The sequence below is a fragment of the Vitis riparia genome, chromosome 4 (assembly GCF_004353265.1).
Source record: "Vitis riparia cultivar Riparia Gloire de Montpellier isolate 1030 chromosome 4, EGFV_Vit.rip_1.0, whole genome shotgun sequence".
In the NCBI taxonomy this organism is placed as follows: Eukaryota; Viridiplantae; Streptophyta; class Magnoliopsida; order Vitales; family Vitaceae; genus Vitis; species Vitis riparia.
The window spans coordinates 21,243,927-21,265,017 of record NC_048434.1 but is presented as its reverse complement, the minus strand read 5'-3'; the positions used below and the strand labels follow the sequence as shown (position 1 = coordinate 21,265,017).

The 21,091-nt window shown below is 35.9% G+C and overlaps 3 protein-coding genes across 3 annotated transcripts; all 3 read right to left on the bottom strand.

Moving 5' to 3' along the window:
- Positions 1 to 358: 358 nt before the first annotated feature.
- LOC117912676 (ankyrin repeat domain-containing protein, chloroplastic) lies at positions 359 to 6,673 on the bottom strand. The gene is made up of 8 exons (XM_034827360.1): positions 6,578 to 6,673; positions 3,551 to 4,292; positions 2,827 to 2,903; positions 2,567 to 2,665; positions 2,236 to 2,334; positions 1,686 to 1,784; positions 1,499 to 1,597; positions 359 to 607 (listed from the first exon to the last, which is right to left on the bottom strand). Exons 2-8 carry the CDS (start codon positions 4,275 to 4,277, stop codon positions 488 to 490), a joined length of 1,320 nt encoding a protein of 439 aa, XP_034683251.1. The 5' UTR covers positions 4,278 to 4,292; positions 6,578 to 6,673; the 3' UTR covers positions 359 to 487.
- A 158-nt stretch (positions 6,674 to 6,831) lies between these two features.
- Positions 6,832 to 10,150, bottom strand: LOC117912677 (serine/arginine-rich splicing factor SR45a). Its single transcript, XM_034827361.1, has 7 exons — positions 9,980 to 10,150; positions 9,858 to 9,877; positions 8,863 to 8,991; positions 8,595 to 8,694; positions 8,153 to 8,302; positions 7,460 to 7,529; positions 6,832 to 7,353 (listed from the first exon to the last, which is right to left on the bottom strand). Exons 1-7 carry the CDS (start codon positions 9,980 to 9,982, stop codon positions 7,139 to 7,141), a joined length of 687 nt encoding a protein of 228 aa, XP_034683252.1. The 5' UTR covers positions 9,983 to 10,150; the 3' UTR covers positions 6,832 to 7,138.
- A 4,004-nt stretch (positions 10,151 to 14,154) lies between these two features.
- On the bottom strand, positions 14,155 to 17,317 carry LOC117913465 (putative calcium-transporting ATPase 13, plasma membrane-type). Its single transcript, XM_034828449.1, has one exon. It carries the CDS (start codon positions 17,299 to 17,301, stop codon positions 14,266 to 14,268), a length of 3,036 nt encoding a protein of 1,011 aa, XP_034684340.1. The 5' UTR covers positions 17,302 to 17,317; the 3' UTR covers positions 14,155 to 14,265.
- Positions 17,318 to 21,091: the final 3,774 nt, after the last annotated feature.

Genomic DNA, 21,091 nt, shown 5'->3' with positions numbered 1-21,091 from the left:
TTCTACCATTAGCAATTCATTTATTTTCAATTCGACCCGATTACTATCTATCATTTGATTGTCTAATCCTTTAAATTAAAATTAGAATAGGTGAAAAGTCAAATGTTTTGACGATTCCAAAATCAGAGCTTTGGATTTTTGTAATCGAGCCGTGTTCACACAAAACACGAATTAAATTAAGTGTTCGCTCCAACCAAAAAACGCAATAATTAAAGCACATGGTGCCCGCGAGATCCGTAACCTCGGGAAAAGGATTGGCTCTGAGGGCTGGGCACGGGGGTCCCAGTCCCGAACCCGTCGGCTGTCGGTGGACTGCTCGAGCTGCTCCCGCGGCGAGAGCGGGTCGCCGCGTAAGGTATAATACTTGATCCCATCACTTTAATAAATGATAACAGCTTCTGGCCATGGCGGACCCAAAAAATTTGTCTTACAATAATCATTGCAAAATTTTACAAGTAGTTAATGATATCCTATTGTTATTTAACAGTCAGGCAATGTAGGGGCTTGGAGAGCGTTGCTGAGGAAGCTGCTTCAACAGTTTAATGAGTTCGTAAGTCCTTGTGTCTTGGCCAGAATACAGGCAAAGTTCAAGTGGGGACAAGCCATCCTGAGACAGACAGTGTTCAAGGGAAAAATAAATGAACCAGTGGCTATTAGAAACTAAATTATAATACAACATTGAATGCAAGTGAAACAGTTGATATACAAAATCTAGAATGTAATACTGGAGAACAAAGAAAAGAATTACTGTCAAGGCTAGTTACCATGAAAAGCGTTTTTTAAAGCCTACCCTTTTTTATGATTGAACATGTTCAAACTTCATAGAAGGATTCTTTCAACTTTCAAGCACAAATCCCTCAACTATTTTAGAATAAATGCTTTTGTTTTAGGGGGTGAGTTCCTGCTCAAAATTGATGTGTGGACACTTGTTAAGGTGACACACCCGAGGCTATCTGGTCAATCATAGAGCAGCTACCTTAATTCAATAAGGTAAAGAAGTACACATGCATTATTCCTTTATGTTAGATAAACTACTCTTAGGCTATTACTTTCATCATTATTTAACTCTTCATGGTTCCTCTACACAATAAACACACATACAATGTGCCTAGTGTTTAGATACTGGGGAGTTCCCAGGTCTGAAAGGTTGTCTGAGTCAAAACACAACACTCATGACAGTGCCAACACTTATAGCATAAAAGCAGATTTGTCAACAACTTTTAAAACAATAAAAGTCAGGGGATATTCAAGTTATTATATGGTTATACTATGCGGTCATCTTGATAGAATGCACACAAAGTAGTAATGTTAAATATCAACTTTTTTTTTTCCTAGAATGCATTTCTCAGTGTGTGATGGAGGAATAGAGAGTGAGTGAGGTGGGAGATGATTGGTGGTGGTAGTGTTTAGTTGTTACATAAATCCTTAAGCATCAATGTGAGAACAGAAACATGAAGCAACCAGTGAACAAAGTACAAAAGTGTTCATGCATATTTACCTGGTTCTTTAATGTCCTATCAGCTCCTTTAATTAATAAAAGCCTCACTAAATCCGTTCTTCGGGTTTGAACAGCAAGATGTAGCGGTGTCCACCCATCCTGGAAATGGAAAACAAGGGCATTCTCAAATACATCAACGGCATGCATAAGAAAAAAGTAAAGCACATATGGGCAGTATTAGACATACATTATCCTGCAGGTTTATATCAACGTTATACAACAGAAGAATCTTAATTGCATGACTTGATGCTGTTTGGACAGCATAATGCATTAATGTAGCGCCCTCCTGCCATTGGCCAAAAATAGAAGAAAGAAAAGGGTAACAATGAACATGTCAAGCCACTAAATAAAGAAGAGAAATACAATACCATACATCTCCAATAGAGAAGTAAACTATCAACATAATAGGCAGATAGTATCTGCCAATGTCGTTCAGATGAAATGATTACATATAAGAAGAAAATACATCTATTACTGTAATGACAGAAAACACTAGAAACTTAGACAAAGCCTAACCATACAACAGAATGAAGAATAAAGATGTACAAAGGCAGCTTCTATAAACAAGCCTTTCCAAATTTTTTAAGTTGGCGCTTAGCATGCATATGTAAAGGATAACAATTGTATAGGAGAGCAGGTCTTGTCTAACATCAATGGTAATGTGAATAGTAGATGATACTCTTTGGTTGTTAACAAATATAATTAAAGCAAGGTCTACTTTCTAAATTGCTACTCACTTTATCACGAACAAAAGGATTTGCAGATTCTCTCAAAAGATAGTTTGTAATGGCCAGCTTTTTGCCAATAATTGCCTTGTGCAGTGCAGTTAAACCATCCTGGGAGATATGCATAAAGTAGATATCAAGAAACCAGAGCTTGATTCAAGGTTCAAAAGGAAAAAACAGAAAAAAAAAAAAAAAAAAACCAGGAAGTGAACGAGAAGATTTCTCAGTATTCTACCCAAAACACAAAAAGCTTCCCTTCAAAAAAATAAAAGAATAAACAAGTACACGAAAGGGCAACAAATAGCAGTACTCTCTGCAGCTAGTAACCATTCTTTCCATCTACCTTGTCCACAGCATTGATATCAACGTTGTGTTTCAACAAAGCATCCATGAGGTAAAATTCCCCTGATGCAGCAAGAGTGTGCAGAGGGAGCCATTTGCCCTGAAATATGATTTCATAAGTATTCATTAATGGATTAAAAGCCTTAATCTCATCAGTTAATTCAACAGCATCAGTTGAAGAACTCTACTGAAAATTCAAAAACACTAGGTCAATATAAATACTGGCAAAGAACAGGGTACAATCTCACAGGTGTAACTTACAGAGGTAGCAGCAGCCAGATCAGGTATCCGCTTATTCAGCAGAAGTTTTTCCTCCTTTGTGAACAATTTACGGGGTCCTATTAGATCATAATATAAACGAATTTGACATTGGTATTTCAAGTTATAGACATCAACTATAAAACAGCCTTATTCCAACTTAATAGAAAATCACAAGCAACTTTATACATACAATTTGAGTTTATCACATGCACTATCCGTGGCACATTCACTATCTTAAGCATTTCAAAAGGGCACATTAGAGGGTCAACTTCCTTGATCATTTAGACATATGTTATGTGAAACCCACATGTAACCTAAATAAATGCTATGTTTAACCACACCCACAATGATCAAACTACATGTAAAACCCACTCTCAATCTTAATTGGCAGATTGGAAGCAAGAACTTTTCCTATTCTCATTACCCTAAGTTGGGAGCATGGATCGAAGGCAATCTTCCATGTTATACATATGTGTAAATGTAAATATTTATGAGTAACATTCCTCTCTGTCCAACAACCATTATTAGATGGAAAATGGTTGCTTCACATATATACACCAAGATAAAGAGACATGAATCCGTATAAGCATAATATAATAAACTCCTTCCTTTATTCCAGTCCTGCTCCTACTCAATACTATTGTTACTTAGTTCCAAACAGAAAGAAGTCTCTGATTTTTAAAATTTTAAGTAGACCGCTCAATATGCATACACGCATACACACCTTGAGTTGCAGCATTACCACCTGGTTGATAGGTCCCACTGTTAAAGAACTCGGAAATATCCTCCAAAGTGCCGCCATAAACTGCTCGCCGAGGGTTCCTTGGCACCACTCGACTACTAGTAGGTTCATTGGGGTTCCCCTCCACAGGCGCCGCCTCCGCCGCCTCCTCTTTCACAGGAAAACTTGTGGGTTTATCAAGAACAAGGGGCTTCAACTGGGCCAACTTAGTCTCTCTATACGATGAGTAATCCTCCTGACTTATAGGTACTAAACCCTGCTTCCTCTTCTCGACGCGACTACCATACTCCAATTGCTGAGCAATCTTGCGTCTCTCTTTCTTTGTAATATTGATTTGTTCCTGAACCTCCTTCCATTTTTCCGGAACCAAGTTCTCAGGTTCAATTTCTAAATTGGGTTTCTTGTGTTTGGGCTTTTGGGCAATGAAATCGAAGTTATCTTGAAGGTACGGGTCTTCAAATACGCCTTCTTCGAACACCAAGCAGTCGCCAATTGGGACTTCTTCTTCTTCCACTAAGTCTTCCTCTTGTTGGTAAGGGGATTGAAAGGAGGACGAGGGAGAAGCAAGGGCGAGAGAGGAAGATTTTCTAAAGAAAGTTAGGGTTTGGAATGAGTAAAGCCTACGAGGAGTGTGAAGAGTAAGGGGAGAGGAGGAGAGAAGAGAGAAGATTTTGGGGTTTTGGGGGTTCAGAAGAGTTTGGGGTAGCATTGCGACTCCTTCCTCCTGCACACAAATGAGACAAGGTTTCATTTATCCAGCCACCTTCCAAAACGCACCGTTTTTAAGTTAATTGTTTCAAGAACGACGTCGTTTGAACTACGATTTTCCGACCACTGGTCCGATGGGATGATGGCGCGCCAAAGTTCGGCTAAGCCCATTGAATTGGGAGATCTTAAAAGTTCAAACTTTTTACGCATGGATGAAAGTTTCCATTGAGGGGGGCGAAATGTCGATTGGAGAAATTTCGGTTAAAATCGCCGAAAATGGCTGCAGGCGAAAAATCGGCGAAATCTTCAACAAAAATCGCCGGGCGCTGCAATTTATCGGCGAAATTTCGGTTTGTATTTTTACCGATTTTTCGGGATATTTCCCGATATTTCCTACCAGTCCAGCCCGCGCACAGATACAAAATCTGTCCAATTTTTTTTTTTTTATAAAAAAAAAACATAAGATGTTATTTGGTAATCTGATCATGATTTGCAGGCAAAGGTTGTGTTTTTCAGCCTGGCTCAAAAATCGTGGATTTAGGGTTCGTGAAATTTAAATCCAATGGCACAAAAGCAAAGCGACCCCTAGAACAGATCCAGAAAACACAGGGAGCAAAAAAAAAAAGCAATCTTTTTGGTTTTCCTTGGGGGTTTTGCATGGATTTTCTCGGAAATCAAAGGATGAATTTTCCCGGAAATCGAATGAGGGATGGATTTTCTTGGGAATCAAACGGGGGTTGCAAGAAAAAAAAAAAAAGATTAGATTAGAACCTGCGAGGATTGAGAGTGGAAGAGGAAAGTAGGGCCTTTTTAGGGATTCTCTCGTCTGTAGGCCATCTACAGAAAACGGCTTCTTGATGCCGAGTGAGAGAAGTGGGTGGGCCTTTTGATTTTTAGATTTAGTACAGATAAAAAAAAAAAAAAAAAAAAAAAAAAAAAACAAATTGAAGTGGGATGTTATCGAACGGTCAGAATTGAACCTCAATATATATGATAATATATATATTTAATTAAATAAGTCTTTCATAAAATTTCATAATAAGAGTACAATTACAAAATTCACATTTCTTATCTACCGATATAATATAATTAAATATAATATCACAAATCATATTATATATATATTAAATTTTTCAACAAAACAACTTGAAATTGTCTATTAAATTTCTAATTACATTACTACGATATTTTTTTTTTATATTTTCATGAGTTTTGATTAAATTTTTACTTATCAAATTTTTTTTTCAAAATATCTGTCGATATTTTTCCGATATATCCGTAAAATCAAGTTACTGATATATCCGTAATTATTGATATTTTTATCAATACTTTTACGCCCATTTGATGTTCCAACGTTGCCTATATGCCATTTCAAATGGCCAGCCAGGATGCGTATGATCAATGAGTTGAGTGCATGCTCAACTTCAAATTCAAATCAAACTTTATGCGGAAATAAAAATAATTTTCTTCAAACTATTTTTATTTTTATTTTAGATAAGAAATTTACACTTTTAATTTGTAAACCTATAATAAAAAAAAATATTATAAATATAAAATAATACATCTTCTTATATCACAAAGTCAAACGAACGATTTATACCACGGATGTCACTGTGTGCTTCCACTAGAGTTTTCTTAGGTTTCGTCTTACTCATGAATAGTTCTATCAAATAAAACTAAAGATTAGATGCATCAAGAACATAATATCTTTAAGGATTATTGTTTGAGTCACAAAAAGCATCATGTTGGAAGAGAGATTATTAAGGTGAAACAATACCGCTCTTAAATATGGGATATAAAATACTATAAAATGCTTAAAGTACCCTCACTTATCAAATGATGACGATAGTTCTGTTTAATGTTATATAAATATAATAAGGAATCAATTATACTTAAATGGTTGTAAGAGTAAAATAAGTATCACATCTTTTTCATTATCCTTTATATCATAAGAAACTTATGTTTTCACTTTTCTCTTATTTGCTATCTTTTAGCTAATAGGAGTAATGGAAGGTTGTAATGAGACCATATCTCGGTCCAAGAAGCATGTGGAGTACATACTGAGTGATTAGCTTTTTCACACTTGGGACGATCAAGCTCCCCTATTCTAGCACCAAGCTTTTTTGGTTTCTTTAATATCATAGAACACAAAAATTTGTGTAGTTTCCAACATGCCCAACTGTCTCTTCTGTTTTTTACCAAAGTTTTTCCATTCATCGCGAGTCAAGTAAATGATTTAATGATTTGAGGGAAGAACCAAATGGCATATGCATATAAAAGGAATGATAAGATAATCCTTACCTCATCATCACAAAGTTTTTCCACCTTGTAGGTTGCTGTCCTACTTGAGCTTTGAGCAAATATCCTGGCATTCCGCACTGATAATACACCATTATATCAAGGCAACAATTCTACAATAACTCTATTATCTAATTTTAAACCATTTCAATAATAATATCCAGTCACACCATAAATTTCATTTTGCACTCACCGGAGGCACTCTATTATCATTACCACTCTAGAAATAGCACTGTTCAAATTAATTAAAGCAAGAATAATTGAAACAAACCCTTATTAGGGCTTGGAACACAGCAGCAAGCATTACAATTAGATAAACAAGGATCACCACTCAAACCATACATAAGCTGTCAATGACATAGATGGAAAGAAAATAAAGCAACCTTCCAAATGAACATGAACCAGTTGCCAGGTCTAGTTTCAACTGAAGATCTTAGGTCAGAACTTCACCACAATGTGTCCCAACAAAATGTCAATATCATCCCCTACGCATCACCATAATTTGTCTTTAACAAAAAGTCGATATCATCCCCTAACATGGATTACTGAAACCTAACAAGAACCTCATCTAGCACGGTGGCCATAGCCCCTTTCTGGGCTAGCATAAGGAGAGTACGGAATCGACCTTGACCTGTCCCTTCTTGATCTTCCCCTTGGAGGTGATCGCCTGGGAGAATAATCACGCCCTCCTCTATAAGGTGAGGGCCTGGGAGATCTCCGAGATCCATAGTCATCTCGGCCAGAACCACCACGATATCTACCACGGTCACCACGATAGCCTTTCACCAATACAAATGGTATAGATGCATAAACCTCCGTTAGGATGCCAGAACCACAGGTTGAATGATGAGAACCTTTATAATAAATAAACATTTAAAAACTCACCAGAATCCCTAGTATTTTTCAGCCCAAGATAGTGTCCAGGCGTTGGAGTCCTTGCACGTTTCCTCCGTGACTGAAAGATAAATAAATCACCTCAATGTTATGAATTTCCACTATTAAATTTACCTTTCCTATAAATACAGGATATATTTCGTCCTTGCAAATGATGCCAATGGTAACAACAAAATCAGAGCAAAAACACACAGCATGAGATAACATATATTCCATTTTATATCATTTCAAAAAATGAGTATGTCATGAGAAACTTTCATGAGAAGAACCTCAAAAGGGGAAAAGAATGATGTGGCCATTATAAGAGGCATATAATATCTAGGCACATACGACTAGTATCCATTAAATGAATGCCAGATATGCGGTACCATAAAAGCCTGATTAGAAAGTTGTTGATAATGTCCGTTGATTAGTTGAATGTTGAAAGTGAATGCCTGAGGTTGTATAGTTGTTGGGCAATATAGTTGCTATGTTTAGTTGATCAGATGCGTTTCAAAAGCTGTTTAATCTGGCCACTGATCAAGCTGTTTCACTTAAGTTGACATGGATGAACTGATCATCTTTGATTGCTGCCAATATAGCTGATGCAAGGTGTTCTGAATATAACCAGAAAACCTCCAAGTCAAGATGAAAGTAACAAGCAAAACACTTCATTGTACACCACTAAATGTACAATCGCATTACCTTCTCCACAGTTATGTATCGACCTTCTAGAACCGATTGATTGAGGTGCTTGATGCAGCGGTTGGCATCTTCAACAGTTTCCATTGTAACAAAGGCAAATCCACGAGAAATGCGCGTGCGAGGCTCCATGACCAGAAAACATGAAGCCACCTAAAAATGGAAGAAGAATAACAATAATTAGAAAATTGAACTGTACATCAGTATAATGAAAAGCATGCATACAAAATGATTGCAGAAATCCCAAAATCTTCTTAATTTCAAGAATGTTGGACAAGGAAATTAGAGACAATAACAATTATGCTACTACAGTGATGGGGGTGCTAATCAACCATTCCGATCATAAAATCCATGACCAGCTTAAAAACAAAGGGCCAATGAACCTCATTACTTACACCAAAAAACAAACAAATTGTACTTTCATGCCTAGGTTAGAAACACTAACCTTTCCCTCCCTGGAGAAGTGATCTTCAAGGGCCCTCTCTGTAACCCTAGTAGATAGGCCAGTCACATAAAGGGTATTTCCAGGATTTGAAGTTTCAGTCCTGCATAATCATCCCAACCATTAGACATGAGTTTTTGGAAGATCAGATATCCATGTAAACAATAACATAAACAAAGGTGTCAGGTTCAAACATGGCAAAGTAAGGTAAAATAGAAGTGCAACTGTCACAGACTAGTCCAACTAAGGCAAAGCCAAAGTTACAAAATACCTGCCACGGCTCCTAGACCTTGATCTGGACCTGGACCTGTGCCTTGGTCTGGACCAGGATCTGGATCTTGACCTTGACCTAGATCTTGACCGGGATTGCTCTCTCCATGGGGAAGGAGATTTTGAATACCTGAAATACATCCAGAGCATTTACCATCGATATAGAAAGAGGAAAAACAGCCCAATAATGTTGAAAGGATTAACAATGCAAATAAAGCTCAAGAACCGGCCAGTGCAACTGAATTTTCAGTATCAATGGAAGATAAGCATCGATTACATGGAATAATCCATTGACCATAAGAAACTATAGGATCAAGGACTATGAAAACATCCCTTGGCAAGATACTGAATTACAACTTTTAAACTCATTCTATCATGTACAAAAAAAGCATTATTAACTTTTCCCAGCATTCATGCTCCACTAAATCAAATCAAAGTTTTCAGTATTATTTTAAACATTTACATTTTATTCACTCCATACCACCCCTTTGTGTTGAAAGATTCTGTTGACCCAGCAATAAAAAACCATACATTAATCAGATTGTCTTGTCCATAAGGGCGACCACAAGAGGATACATCTATATCCTCACATGTGTGATGAACTTAAATTTTTAAAAACCTAAACAGAAGAAACATAAAATTCAAAATCTTATTCCATAGTTTTCCCCCCTTTTCTCAACAACCAAACTTAGGGCAAATGTTCAACAAACCCCAAATAGAGAAAAATCCAGCCCAAACCCTAATGAGTTCGCCCATCCCATCATCCGTACGTCTAGGGTTCGCTATCATTCAATTGTTGTTTTAGCTAATTCCTCCAAAGATCAAATGAAAAACAAACCCAAAAAAAAAAAAATTAAAAACAAAGAAAAAGAACATCGAACACCATTAACCAGAAGAAGAGAAAGAAAAAAAAAAGGAAAAAGAAAAGAAACCCTACACATTGCATACGAAAATAAAAAAGGAAAAGATGAAATACGATTCAGCACCAGGGTTTACCTTTTGCGAGGAGAATCCGCCTGAAAACAATTTTAAGTTTGAAAAAAAAAATTAGAATAAAAATACTCCAATAATTCAAAAAAAAGGTGGGGGGGAAGAGAGAAACGGAGGAGATAACTTACCATTTTCAAGCAGAGATTAAGAAGCCTTAAAACAAGAGATGAAAAAAGCGGGTTTTGGGCAGTGAGGCTTGAGAAAGCCCCTCGGTGGTCTGGGATCGAAACTTAGGGCAGATGGCTTGCTTCCTTTTCCGAAAAGAGGAAAATAGCGCCACAGCAGAACTGCAGAACAAGATACGACGCGGCCGGGCTTATTCTATTTATTGCGCTAAAGACTCGAAGGGCATGTGAGGTTGCGTAGCAGAGAGATCAGGACCGTCGATGGCCATGATCAATTCGTCCAGAATTTGACTTTTTAAGTGTGGGGTCGATAAAAGTCAGAAGTTTTTTTACTTTAATAATCTAAAAATATCTGCTAACAAAAGCCCCACTTTATTAACAAGGTTGCGTGTATAATTTTGGTAATTAAGAGGACATATATGAAATAAAATCACCCAAAAAAATATTCCTTACTATGCATTTTATTATGAATTCTTTGAGTAAAAGAATATTGTAAAGTGAAAAAATTGAAATACTGAGAAAATTTAAAATATCCTTTTCTTTTTCTTTATTGAAATCAATCTAGTGGCTACTTCTTATTAAATAGTTAGAGTTACTTGTATTTTCTTATATATAAATAACTGTAATTCAATTATAATGAAAATATACAAGAAAGATTCATTTGTTTTCAACTTTATGTTATCTTTTTTCAATTCTTTGTTATTTTTGCTTTCATATTTTGATATGATATCAAAGCTTTGAAGCTCAATCATGGTAGAAATCTCTTCCATGGAAACAAAGCTATCTTGGATTGTTCCAATTCTTCAAATAGCTAATCCTCTCAATCAACTTGTTACAATGAGGTTGACTGATGTAAACTATCTTTCTTAGAAACATTAGGTTCTTGATGCAATCAAAGGTTATGGACTAGCAAATTTTATTCAAAATCAAGTCTCCTTTCAGAAATTTATTAAGAAATGTGAAACCAAAGTAATCAATCTTACATATACTATTTTCAAAAGACAAGATAATCTTCTTATTTCTTGGTTGCTAGCCTGCTCTAAAATGTTGCCTCAACTCATTGGATGTGACACTACTAAAGAAGTTTGGAAAATAATAGAACCGATTTTTGCTTACCAATCAAAGGCAAAGGTAATGCAACACAAATTCAAGTTGTAAAGTCAAAAGAAAGATGGTTTACCAATGAAAGATTGCTTGATTAAAATAAAAACCTATTCAAACATATTAGCTTCATCTAGACACAATATTTTTGAGAATGATCAGATTTTGGCAATTTTAGCTGGCTTTGGTCTAGAATATGATTCTATTGTTGTTTGTGATTACTTTTTGTGAAGATTACTATTCCTTGAAAGTTGTTTCCTCAAGAGATAGGATTGAACAAAATTCATCATCTTTTACAAAAAAAAAAAAAAAAACCAGCCATCTGTAACTCTATCTACACAAGGTGGTTGAGGAAATAATCAAAGTATCTAAGAAGGTCGAGGTGGAAACCAATATTTTCAAAGTAGTTGTGGTGGTAACTAAGATCGTGGTGATATTATGTTGGTTTTGAAACCAGATAAATAAAAGAAAAAACGAAAGCCAGGAAAATTTTCTCAAATTTTTTTTTTTAATGATCAATACTTGTATTAATTTAATGAAATAACAAATATAGGTAATTTAGAATTGTACCTTGCGATTAGGCTGATAAATTTGAACTCCACCAAAAAGATCTTAGAATTCCAAATCCTCTAAAGCACCATGAATCTTTTTCTAACGTTTCTCCAAATAATGATGAACTCAAAACGAGTGGGCGTTTTTTTTTTTAATATTTTTTTGGGTTTTTATATCACACAACTTAATATATTGAAAACTTGTATTCTCATCCCATCATCCGAAAAACATTGAGAAAAAAAAAACTTTTTAATACCACGAAGAAAAAAATAACTGACATATTTTGAATTTTGAAAAAACATGAGAGAGAATATCTCTCCCCATGATCCCCACTTAAAAAGTGTTTCTTTGAATTTTGAAAAACATGGGAGAGAATATCTCTCCCCATGATCCCCACTTAAAAAGTGTTTTTTAGGGAATACAAGTAAGTGTGGTCTTCACCACATTGTATCAAAAAATATTTTAAATAATCAAATTATAAAATAAATAAATCAAATCAAGATTGTGTGAAATTAATTTAGAATTCAAAATTCCAAACTAATAAAATCAACCCAACATAAAAAAAATGTTCATATAATTTTAATGGAGCCGTTGAGAGGAACTATGGACATTATAATTTTAAGCTCCAATAATTTTGACAATTAATTAACAACTTAATTAAAATATCAAAATTATTAATTCCAAAATTACTCCACTAAAATTTGGAATTGCACTCTTAAAATTATAAAATTAAATATATTCAAAGGATTTGAATTGCCCATTGATATAGTCACTACATATGAGTCAATCCTCCATAAACGGTTCATAATTAAAGCTAGGTTTTTCCGTTAACCTCTTTAATTATATCTTTTTCCTTAAGTGCCATTGGTTCTCTAATGAATAATATATTTATGGTCTAATAATAAATTGAGCGCTCTTATCATTCAAGGCCCGAACCAATACTTATGGGAACCGTCTATCTGACTTCTTAACGAAGGAATGGATTTCATCTTGTATATTAATATTCCCGGCTATTTATTTTATTATACTTCCAATACACCAAGAATTTGACACTATGTATTTGTGTCATTACCCGGTATGTCAAAAAATACAATACAATAAATAGGAGTCTATTAATCACTTAGAATTAAGATCAATGCATATATGACCATCATTGATTAATATTGAATGCTCTGTATTATAACGGAATTTATTAGAGATTCATAATTAATTGTGTTCCAACCCTATATAATCAAATTATATAAAGTGCTTTCATTCCAATAATCTCATTATTAACAATCCGGATAAGATCATTTCATTCAAAATGTAATGAACCGCACTAATAATTTTAAATTAAAGATCCCAACTTTAATTTTTAATTACGAACATATTAGATTATTTTACTTTAAATATTATCCTCCTGTATATAACACTTATATACAATATTTAAAGTTACAATTAAATAATCTAGGGTTTTTGATATTTATAAAGCATCTATAACATGCATGCAACAATAATATTGAAATAATTCCTTAAAAAAATATTAATAATCAGCAAAATAAAAAAAAAATCTCATTTGTTTATGGGCACATATTCCAACAATCTCCCACTTGCCCTAAATCAAATGTGACATGTCTCCAAGTCCCATCCCTTCAAGATGTTGCTCAAAACTCCGAGCCGGTAAAGTCTTAGTGAACGGATCAGCTATGTTGTTCACAGATGCGATCTTTTCAACTGAAATGTCTCCTCTGACAATCTCTCTTATCAGGTGGAATTTCCGTTCTATGTGTTTTCCTTTGCGATGGTTCCTGGGTTCTTTGGCATTAGCCACTGCTCCACTATTATCACAATAGAGTCTGAGGATGTGTTGGTTAGGGTTTTTTAAAAAATTGACCTTTTTACTCTCGGTCATGTGGAGAACACTTGTCTTTCCGTTCAAAAAAATAACATTGTCTCTCAAAAAATGCACATTGCATGCAAGTATAAAGGATGAAGGGTACATTGTTTGATTTTGAACTTAAAGGGACAATATGCAAAACACATTATATGTTGAAGGGGTAAGGTATAATAAAACTTAAAAGTTTTCACTTTTAGAATTGAAGTTCTTACTACTATTATTTTTAAAAACAAAAAACAAGAAGTGTATCCAAACATATACTAAGATTTCTGTTTTTTTTTTTTCTAAGTTTCCTCCCATTGAAGCTATAGACTATTAAAATTGTAATGCTTGCATCACTCAATCCTTGTTTGTTTCTTTGTGCCTTCTATTTGATTAGTCTCGTAATCACCATATGTTGTAGAATTTATACTATTCCGGAACTTGTGACTGGTTTTATTCTTTCCCTATACTGTTGATACATGATTATTACATCTCCTCTGTCATCCCTGCCCTGACTTGATACCAACAAGAAGAAACAGGTGTCCAAGTTTACAATCACAGGGTTACATTTATATGAACTGAAACACAAAAAGCTTCATAAGAAATGACTCCATGATTTAAAAAAAATTCATATAATTTTCGTAAATTCAACCATACATCAATTACAAATCCACAATGAGAATGAAAAAAAAAAAAAAAATCTAATAAATGAATAGATACTGCTTTGTAGAGGGAAGTTTGAGTATAAAAAATAATCTGTATATCTGAACTGATGCTCCTACCACTTTAGATAGCTTAGGAATGGTTTATCTGAAACAGGTATGCCCTTGACAACCCAACCAATTGGCCAAGATGCTGCAGCAATTCCAATGCATGCACCCCATTGTCCCCAATTTAACCTCTCTGTATCTGCAAATTTCTTCAAAAACTCCACCATAACCACCTGAAGGATAATGGTCATCCCAATGATCCCCAAAAATAGCTTGTTCTTATGTAGCCCCTTAAACACATTCTTCTTCTCGAGCTTCCTTGCATTGAATTCATTGAAGACTTGGCAAAGCACAAAAGTATTGAATATCAAGGTATTCTTTACCTTCTCGCTCACTCCAAAGATTGATTCTCCTGTGAACTGTAGGGTCAAGAGGACAGCTATCTGATACAAAGCTTGGGCTAATATATTCCGCCACATGATGTTGGAGATAAGTGGCTCTGTCCGACCCACGGGTGGTTTCTCCATCAGCTCCTTGGTGGGTTGCTCTGTGGCGAGGGCCAGGGCGCCTAATGTGTCCATGATCAAGTTCACCCACAATAACTGCACTGCTGTCAATGGAACCTCACCAGCTGAAACTGCTGCCACAAAGTTGATTACCAGGGCTGCAACATTCACAGTCAGCTGAAACTGGATGAATTTCTGGATATTGTTATAAACACATCTTCCCCATCTCAAGACTGTTGCCACTGAAGCAAAATTATCATCCAAGATGATGATATCTGAACTGTCCTTTGCCACTTCTGTGCCCTGAATCCCCATGGAAAGGCCTATGTCGGCTTCTTTTAATGCTGGTGCATCATTTGTGCCATCACCTGTCACTGCAACCACATGGCCTTTCTGTTTCAGGCATTGTACCATGAGAAGTTTATCAAAGGGAGAGGATCTAGCCATCACACAGATTTTATCCACTTTCTCCATTCTCTCCTCTGGGGTGTACTTCCGGAAAACCTCACCTTCTACCACTGCTTCACTATTCATGTCTCGATCAGGTCTTAGTATTCCACATTCAGTGGCTATTGCTCTTGTAGTGAAGACATTATCACCGGTAATCATTTTGACATTCACTCCAGCGTATTGGCAATCCTCCACAGCTTTTCTTACCCTTGGTCTACATGGGTCTTTTATCCCCACAAGTCCTATGAGGGTCAAGCTGTCTTCTGTTAGCCTTTGCCAGCCTTCGCTAATTTCCTGCTCTTCCTCAGGAATTTGTTTATGTGCAAAAGCAATGCAACGGAGGCTGCTAGCGGCCATACCTTGAATTATTTGCTCAAATGTCATCCTTTCAGCATCATCCAGATCTTTCATGCTTCCAGAAGCATCATAGTAACTTGAACACATTGCTAATATCATCTCTGCTGCTCCCTTCCAGTGCACATGCATTTTGTTGTCAGCCTTCTTCCTCATTAAAATCCCGCTTCTTTTCTTCTCTGAATTGAAGGCTTCAACATGAAGAATGGTATGATTCTGCTTTAGTCTCTCCATATCCATATCAAGTTCCAGAACAGCCCAAGAAAGTATGGCTTTTTCTGTGGGACTACCAGAGAACTCGAATTCAGATCCTGAAGTGGCCCTGTAAATGCTACCAGTTGTGTTCAGAGCAACTCCTTGTTGAATCAGTTTGAGAACATTTGAGGCAATTGAAGAGGAATCTTCAACAGGTTCTTTGCCAAGCCAATACTTTGTCACCTTCATCTGGTTCAGAGTAAGGGTACCTGTTTTATCAGTACAAATTGTAGTTGCAGAACCCATGGTCTCACAGGCAGGAAGCTTCCGAACCATAGCCTGGTCAGCCATCATTTTCTTCATTGAATAAGCAAGTGTGAGCGTGACGGCCAAAGGCAAGCCTTCTGGAATTGCCACAACCACAATGGTAACTGCTGCAGCAATGATTCTGACCATGGCGTTCACTATATCATCAGCCTTTGTCTTGCTACCATAGAACTCCTGATTTCCGTTCTCATCTTCTGTATTCCCGGTGAAGTAGCGAACCACCAACACGAAAAGAACTAGAAAAGCAATGGCCAAACCAACCTTGCCTATTGAAGAAGTCAGCTTGTTAAGACGGGCTTGTAGGGGTGTTTGTTCATTAATGTTGCGGCTGATTGTGCTCATCATCTCCCCCCATATTGTGTTCATACCAACAGAAGTCACGAGCATTTGAGCATATCCATCAGCCACTTTGGTTCCAGAAAACAAGAATGGATTCTGGGTGCTATTAACTTGTACATGGTCGCTCTCCCCGGTCATGCTGGATTCATCCACTTGTAGTGAATGGCCGTCCAAGAATAAGCCATCAGCAGGAACTTGGTCACCGATTTTTAAGCAAACAACATCACCAACAACGATTTCAAAAATAGAAATCTTCTGACGATGCCCATCTCTAACGACCTCAACCTCGATGTTGTTGCTGACTTTAGACAACTTTTCGAACTGTCGGTTTTGCCTGAAGTTACTCACAGCAGAAACAGAAATGACTAGAAAGACAGCAACGAATATGCTTCCACCATCATACCACCCTTCCTTCAGCCCATGCTCTTTAATTCCGAAACCGAGGGAGAGTGTGGCACAAGCTAGAAGTATGAGAATGGTAAGATCCTTAAAAGCTTCCAACACAAAGTAGAAGAAGCTTTTAGTAGGCGGCCTCAGGTATGTGTTTGAACCGAACGTTTCCTGCCTTTCAGCTACATCTTCAACAGCACCATGGATGCCATTTTTGGTATCGGTTTTTAGAGCGTCAGCCACACCTTCAACTCCTCCCAATTCGCGAAGTTGATCTAAGTTTTTCTCCTTCACCACTGCAGTGAGGCTTGTGTGATCAATGTTTGAGAAGGCAACGTGGGGCTCAACACTGAGGACAACAAAGGAAGGAGTACTAAGCGGGAGTTTGCTGCTTTTCTTCTTATTGAGAAGAGAATGGAGGGCCCTGGAACAATAGATGGTAGCAAAGGCCGAATGCCATTTCTTGTTGGGTCTGCTAAGGGTGACTGGCACATCGAGTATGGACTCTATGCAACTTAAGTTAACATGCAAAATGTTAGACATGTTTTTCAACAGACAAAAGAGTCTGATAAAGATGATGGAAGCGGACACGAAGATGAATTATTTAACAAAGTCACGTACCACGATGAAAGAAAAAAGAATGAAGGAAATGAAAATTGAAGCTAATGTATATGAAGAAAATGTGAGACTAAAAACCCAGAAATGGGAACAACCCTGTGAATGCATGTGTTTAAGGTTAAGGAGTTGCCACTTCTTATAGGAGAGTAGAGCCGGTGTATTTCATTGAATATGAAGTGTTTATACTGAGAAGATCATGTTTGTCGGGTGTAAATTGGCTACTAGCTAATTCTTAGTGCACAAGGATAATAAATAAAATAGGAAATAGTATGTTAATAAATTAAATAAAAAATATAGTTGACTAGTCAACGCGGTACCCAGAAATTTCCAGGAGTGTCAAAAGACTCGTTTTCGAGGATCTCAAGACAACCACCAATAGCTCCGGCTGCGCTGGGTGATGCGAAAGTGCTTAGTTTTGACTTTTGAGGGTCGACGTGCGTGTTTTTTTTAATACTAAAGCGTAAGAATCCAACTTCAACTGTGACCGCGAAGCTTTCATAAGCATTCAGCCGAATATTGCAGGTCATGAAACGCAGGTTTCAGATGTAGTTTCATTGCTTCCTCGCTTTGCCTTCCTTTTTTTCAGTCGGTAATTGGGGTTGGTTAATGGACTTTTCATTTGTTTCTAAATAATTCTAATCATCTTTCTCCATACTCACTTGCACACCACCAGAAGATTTCGGCATTTCGCAGCTTCCACGTCTGGGAGAGGCAAGAACTAAGAAGATGTCAGTCCAAAAAGCTCTGTTCGTATATATATATATATATATCAGGGAATGTACAGTATAACTAAAATTGTTCAAAAGTTTTTCCCTCGTTCAGAAAGCCATGAGAGGAAAAGAAGAGGTATTGACCACATTGGAGGATCATTCTTAGAGAAAAATTAATAAATAAGAAGAAAACAAAATCCCAAGTTTGAATAGAATCTCATTTGCAAATGCATAAATGGGTTCTAGCTGACTCTTTTTCTCGATTTGTTAGAAAAGTTCAATTCAATCGATGGGGATCTTAATATGGAAGTAAAGGATGACCTGATTAATTTACATAAAATATTGTGCTGAATCAAGAGTGAATTGTTGGTGGTCATACTTATGTATGATTATTTAATGCATAGCTAGCCTTTTTGATCCAGTGAGAAAAAGTAGGACATTAGTATAGTAAAATAAGGCCACGTCACTTATTAAAAAATATGATAACTTAAAAGGTGTAAGACAGTTCTTATAAAAGTTCAAAGTTGGTGTGAATTGCACAAGAAGGACAATCTCATTTTGGATAATCCCAAATCATAAGCAAAACTTGTATATTGAAGTTTTGAGAAGTGGAAAGCACTACCAAGTTTCTTTTATTGTTATGACCAAGAAAGCACATATCATGGGAAGTGGGAACATGATCTAAATAATTTTATGTTCGCCATTATAACAAACTTGGTGGAGAGCACCACCAAGTTTCTTTAAAGGCCTTCACATTGATCCCACATCGAAAACAAGAGTAAATATGAAGAATGTTATAAACTTGTTCGCCATTATAACATGGTGACCCATTTTTCAAGAACAGAAGTGGGCAAGGATATTGCGGTGTGGGTGGTGATTAGGATGTATTATCTTCTCTTTTTCAAGAACAATAAAAGTAGAGAAAATCTTTTATTTTAATTTTATTTTATTTTATTTTTTTTCTATCAATGTCTTTCGCTCCAATTTTAACCCAATATATATAACCTCAAAAGTTGGCTTAGAATCATTTGGCAGAAAAGCCCTTTTACCCTAAAAAAAAGTGTTTTTTTTTTTTTAAAAAGGTATTGAGAAAAATTTGGAAAACACTTTTAAAAATCTAAAAAATCACTTATAACATTAAAACAAGTGTTTTTTTTTTTTTAGAGAAACTGATGCATTAGGAATAAATTTCTCAATTAAATAATAAATATATTAACTAGATTAGGAGATTAATTATATTGATTCAAATAATATTTAACTTTACTTATATTAATTAGGAAATAAATTACACAATGTATTATCTTCTCTTTTTCAAGAACAATAAAAGTAGAGAAAAAATTAATTTTATTTTTATTTTTTCTATCAATGTCTTTCCCTCCAACTTTAACCCAACATATATAATCTTAAAAGTTGGCTTAGAATCATTTGGCGGTAAAGCCCTTTTCGCCTAAAAAAATGTTTTTTTTTTTTTTTAAAAAAAAAGGTATTTAGCAAAATTTGGAAAACACTTTTAAAAATCTAAAAAATCACTTATAACTAGGAATGGTAATGGGATGGGTTTAGGATGGGTCATTCCTATCCCATTCCTACACCTGATTATATAGTTATTGCCCATCCCCGATACAAACCCGTGTCGGGGCAAGTTGATTGATTCCCATCCTCGTTAACAAAAGAATTAATAACCTCATCCCCCTTGTCCCGAATGTCCATTGAGCCCTAACCTAAATTGGTGATCTGCATTTTTCTTTCACTGCAAAATAACAAGATTATGATAATATACCAAATATGAAAAAATAATATCAAAGTTGAAATTAACACCATAACAATCAATAATTTTAAGCTCATAGTTAGCTTAAATGATTCAAAATTAATGCAAAACACAAAAAATAAAAATAAAAAATCATTTGAACCATTTACAAGAGAACATAATGAAAATTGAACCAAACGAGAAAATGGGTCGATATCAGCCAGGGATGTGAATCCATATTCAAACCAATCTTTGAACCAAGATTTCATCAAATCCACTACTTCAAAGGCTTTCGCGTTCCTTTTGAGTTGTGCTCTCTGACAAAGACTTCAAGGTGATGCTTTAGATGATTGTGTTGCACATATTTAGGGGAAGGAGATCGAAGTCTATGACTAGTTTGATGTCACGAAAGAGGAGTTTTGGGCTCTGAGGCTAAACTAAGAACAAGATGATTGATTTTTAGAGTATTTGAGTTGCTGTGAGGGGGGAAGAAAAAGTAGTATTGATCTTAAAGATTGGGTTTCAAGCAGTGCATCAGAGGAATAAGAAAAAGAAGCAACTGTCGAAATTAGGGCAAATGGGAAAAATGAAAGACCATTGTATTCGAGGAAGAAGAAGAAGAAGAAGGAACGACCATTAGAATTAGGGCAAATGAGAATAATGAAAGACCACTGTATTAGAGGAAGAAGAAGAAGAAGAAAAAAGAACGACCATTAGAATTAGGGCAAATGGGAATATACGGGGAGTTTTTTGACATTTTACTAGTAGTTGAAGGGTAATTTTGTAAATTTATATTTGGGGCGGGGCGGGGCGGGTTGGAACAAAATCCATACCCGTCACAAACCCGATTCGGGTTTTTTAAATATTCTCATACCTAACCTATACCCGTTTTTTATATTTCACACCCGTCCCAATAGGGCGGGGTGAGGCGGGTTACCTAATTAGCCCAGAAAATTGTCATCCCTACTTATAACATTAAAACAAGTGGTTTTTTTAAGAGAAACTAATGCATTTAATAGTGATTTTAGAAAATGTTTTTAGTCTTTCTAATACTTTAAAAATGAAAATTTTTAAATGTTAGAAATGTATCACAAGGTGGAATTGGTTACTATCAATATCGTGTCTGCCTTTAAATTAATTGAAAGGGTTTAAATTTGACTTCATATACCTTGGAGCGAGTTGCATTACCATAGGAATATATACTTAAATGAAGCTTATCCAATTACAATTTTAAGCAATCTCAAGTTCAACACCCTGT